The sequence below is a fragment of the Passer montanus genome, unplaced genomic scaffold (assembly GCF_014805655.1).
Source record: "Passer montanus isolate IOZ18808 unplaced genomic scaffold, ASM1480565v1 scaffold819, whole genome shotgun sequence".
NCBI lineage: Eukaryota > Metazoa > Chordata > Aves > Passeriformes > Passeridae > Passer > Passer montanus.
Genome location: NW_024373468.1, coordinates 10911 through 14268, shown reverse-complemented (window position 1 = coordinate 14268; position 3358 = coordinate 10911). Strand labels below are relative to the sequence as shown.

General features: G+C 45.7%; 1 protein-coding gene across 1 annotated transcript in view; it reads left to right on the top strand.

Annotated features, from left to right (window-relative positions):
• Nucleotides 1-241: 241 nt before the first annotated feature.
• LOC120513491 (protein phosphatase 1 regulatory subunit 37-like) overlaps nt 242-3358 on the top strand; it is a gene marked incomplete at both ends in the record, with an annotated part of 11564 nt that continues 8447 nt past the window's right edge. Inside the window, one exon of the mRNA XM_039732994.1 lies at nt 242-342. Coding sequence (XP_039588928.1) covers nt 242-342 — 101 coding nt within the window. The remainder of the gene's footprint in view (nt 343-3358) is intronic.

Sequence of the window (3358 nt, the reverse complement as noted above, 5' to 3'; positions counted from 1 at the left end):
CCCAGGAATTTCTGGGAATTTTCCCAGGGATTTTCCCGGGATTTTGTCAGGGAATATTCCCAGAATTTTCCCGGGATTTTCCCACTTTTTTCCCATGTTTTTCCCGTGTTTTTCCCATGTTTTTCCAGGAGAGAAGCTGGATTCCCACTCAGAACTTTCTGGGGATTTTCCCAGGGATTTTCCCAGGAATTTCTGGGAATTTTCCCGGGATTTTCCCACTTTTTTCCCATTTTTTTTCCAGGAGAGAAGCTGGACTACCGGGCCTGCGAGGCCATGGAGGAGATCTTCAAGCGGCTCCAGTTCAAGCTGCTCGACCTGGAGCAGACCAGCCTGGACGAGGACGTGAGTCTCACCTGGAATTCCGGGAATTCCGGGGAATTTCCAGGAATTTTGGGGATTTTTTCTGAATTTGTAGCCATTTTTTTAGGAATTTTCAGGAATTCCGGCTCAGCCCCATCCCAGATTTTTGATTTTTTTGGGGATTTTTTTGCTTTTCTTTTCCTTTCTTTTTTTGTTTGGCTGCTCCTTGAAAAGTTTGGGATGCTCCAGAATTTCCTGGATTTTTTTTTTTTATTTTTCATGGGTTTTTTTTCTGGGATTTTCTGTGGTTTTCCTGAATTTTTCCAGATTTTTCTGGGATTTTTCCAGGGGGTTTTTGGTTTGGGTTTTTTTTTCTGGGATTTTCTGGGTTTCTCCTGGGGGTTTTCCTGAATTTTTCCAGATTTTTCTGGGATTTTTCCAGGGGGTTTTTGGTTTGGGTTTTTTTTTCTGGGATTTTCTGGGTTTCTCCTGGGGGTTTTCCTGAATTTTTCCAGATTTTTCTGGGATTTTTCCAGGGGGTTTTTGGGTTTTTTTTTTCTGGGATTTTCTGGGTTTCTCCTGGGGGTTTTCCTGAATTTTTCCAGATTTTTCTGGGATTTTTCCAGGGGGTTTTTGGGTTTTTTTTTTCTGGGATTTTCTGGGTTTCTCCTGGGGGTTTTCCTGAATTTTTCCAGATTTTTCTGGGATTTTTCCAGGGGGTTTTTGGGTTTTTGTTGTTTTTTTTTCTGGGATTTTCTGGGTTTCTCCTGGGGGTTTTCCTGAATTTTTCCAGATTTTTCTGGGATTTTTCCAGGGGGTTTTTGGGTTTTTGTTGTTTTTTTTTCTGGGATTTTCTGGGTTTCTCCTGGGGGTTTTCCTGAATTTTTCCAGATTTTTCTGGGATTTTTCCAGGGGGTTTTTGGGTTTTTGTTGTTTTTTTTTCTGGGATTTTCTGGGTTTCTCCTGGGGGTTTTCCTGAATTTTTCCAGATTTTTCTGGGATTTTTCCAGGGGGTTTTTGGGTTTTTGTTGTTTTTTTTTCTGGGATTTTCTGGGTTTCTCCTGGGGGTTTTCCTGAATTTTCCCAGATTTTTCTGGGATTTTTCTGGGATTTTTTGGGGTTTTTTTTTCTGGGATTTTCTGGGTTTCTCCTGGGGGTTTTCCTGAATTTTTCCAGATTTTTCTGGGATTTTTCCAGGGGGTTTTTGGTTTGGGTTTTTTTTTCTGGGATTTTCTGGGTTTCTCCTGGGGGTTTTCCTGAATTTTTCCAGATTTTTCTGGGATTTTTCCAGGGTTTTTTTTGGATTTTTTTCTGGGATTTTCTGGGTTTTTCCTGAGGGTTTTCCTGAGTTTTCCCAGATTTTTCTGGGATTTTTCCTGGGTTTTTTTGGTGTTTTTTTCTGGGATTTTCCCAAGGTTTCTCCTGGGGGTTTTCCCAGGATTTTTCCGGGATTTTTCTGGGATTTTTCAGGGATTTTCCCATGATTTTCCTGTGATTTCCCCAGGATTTTTCCTTGGTTTTCCCGTGATTTTCCTGTGATTTCCCCAGGATTTTCCCATGATTCTTCTGTGATTTTCCCATGATTTTCCCATGATTTTTTCCATGATTTCCCCAGGATTTTTCCTTGATTTTCCTGTGATTCCCCTGTGATTTTTCGGTGTTTTTCTCACGATTTTCCTGTGATTTTCCCATTACTTTTCCATAATTTCCCCGGGATTTCCCTGTAACTTCCCCATGATTTCCCCGTAATTTTTCCATGCTTTCCCTGTAGTTTCCCCATGATTTTCCCATGATTTCTCGATAATTTCCCTGTAATTTTTCCATGATTTCCCCATGATTTCCCCATAATTTCCCCATGATTTCCCCACGATTTCCCTGTAATTTCCTATGACATTCCCATGATTTCCCCAAGATTCCCCTGTGATTTCCCCATAATTTCCCCATAATTTCACCATGACTTTCCCATGATTTCCCTGAAATTTCCCCATGACATTCCCATGACTTTCCCCATAATTTCCCCATAATTTCCCCTTGACTTTCCCATGATTTCCTCGTAATTTCCCCATAATTTCCCTGTAATTTCCCCATGATTTCCCATTACATTCCCATGATTTCCCCAAGATTCCCCTATGATTTCCCCATGATTTCCCTGTGATTTCCCCAATATTCTCCTGTAATTTCCTGACGATTTCCCCGTGCCATTCCCATGCCATTCCCACGATTTCCCCATGCCATTCCCATGCCATTCCCATGCCGTTCCCGTGCCGTTCCCATGATTTCCCCATGCCATCCCCATGCCATTCCCATGATTTCCCCATGCCATTCCCATGCCATTCCCATGATTTCCCCATGCCATTCCCATGCCATTCCCATGCCATTCCCATGATTTCCCCATGCCATTCCCATGCCATTCCCATGCCGTCCCCGTGCTGTTCCCGTGCCGTCCCCGTGCCGTCCCCATGCCATTCCCATGCCATTCCCACGATTTCCCCAAGCCATTCCTATGCCATTTCCATGCCATTCCCATGCCATTCCCGTGCCGTCCCCGTGCCGTCCCCATGCCATTCCCATGCCATTCCCGTGCCATTCCCGTGATGTTCCCGTGCCGTTCCCGTGCCGTCCCCGTGCTGTCCCCATGCTGTTCCCATGCCATTCCCATGCCATTCCCATGCCTTTCCCATGCCATTCCCGTGCCATTCCCATGCCATCCCCATGACATTCCCATGCCATTCCCGTGCCATTCCCATGCCATTCCCATGCCATTCCCATGCCATTCCCATGATTTCCCCATGCCATTCCCATGCCATTCCCATGCCGTCCCCGTGCTGTTCCCGTGCCGTTCCTGTGACATCCCCATGCCATTCCCGTGCCGTTCCCATGCCGTTCCCATGCCATTCCCATGCCATTCCCATGATTTCCCCATGCCATCCCCATGCCATCCCCATGCCATCCCCGTGCCATTCCCGTGATGTTCCCGTGCCGTTCCCGTGCCGTTCCCGTGCCGTTCCCATGACATTCCCGTGCTGTTCCCGTGCCATTCCCGTGATGTTCCCGTGCC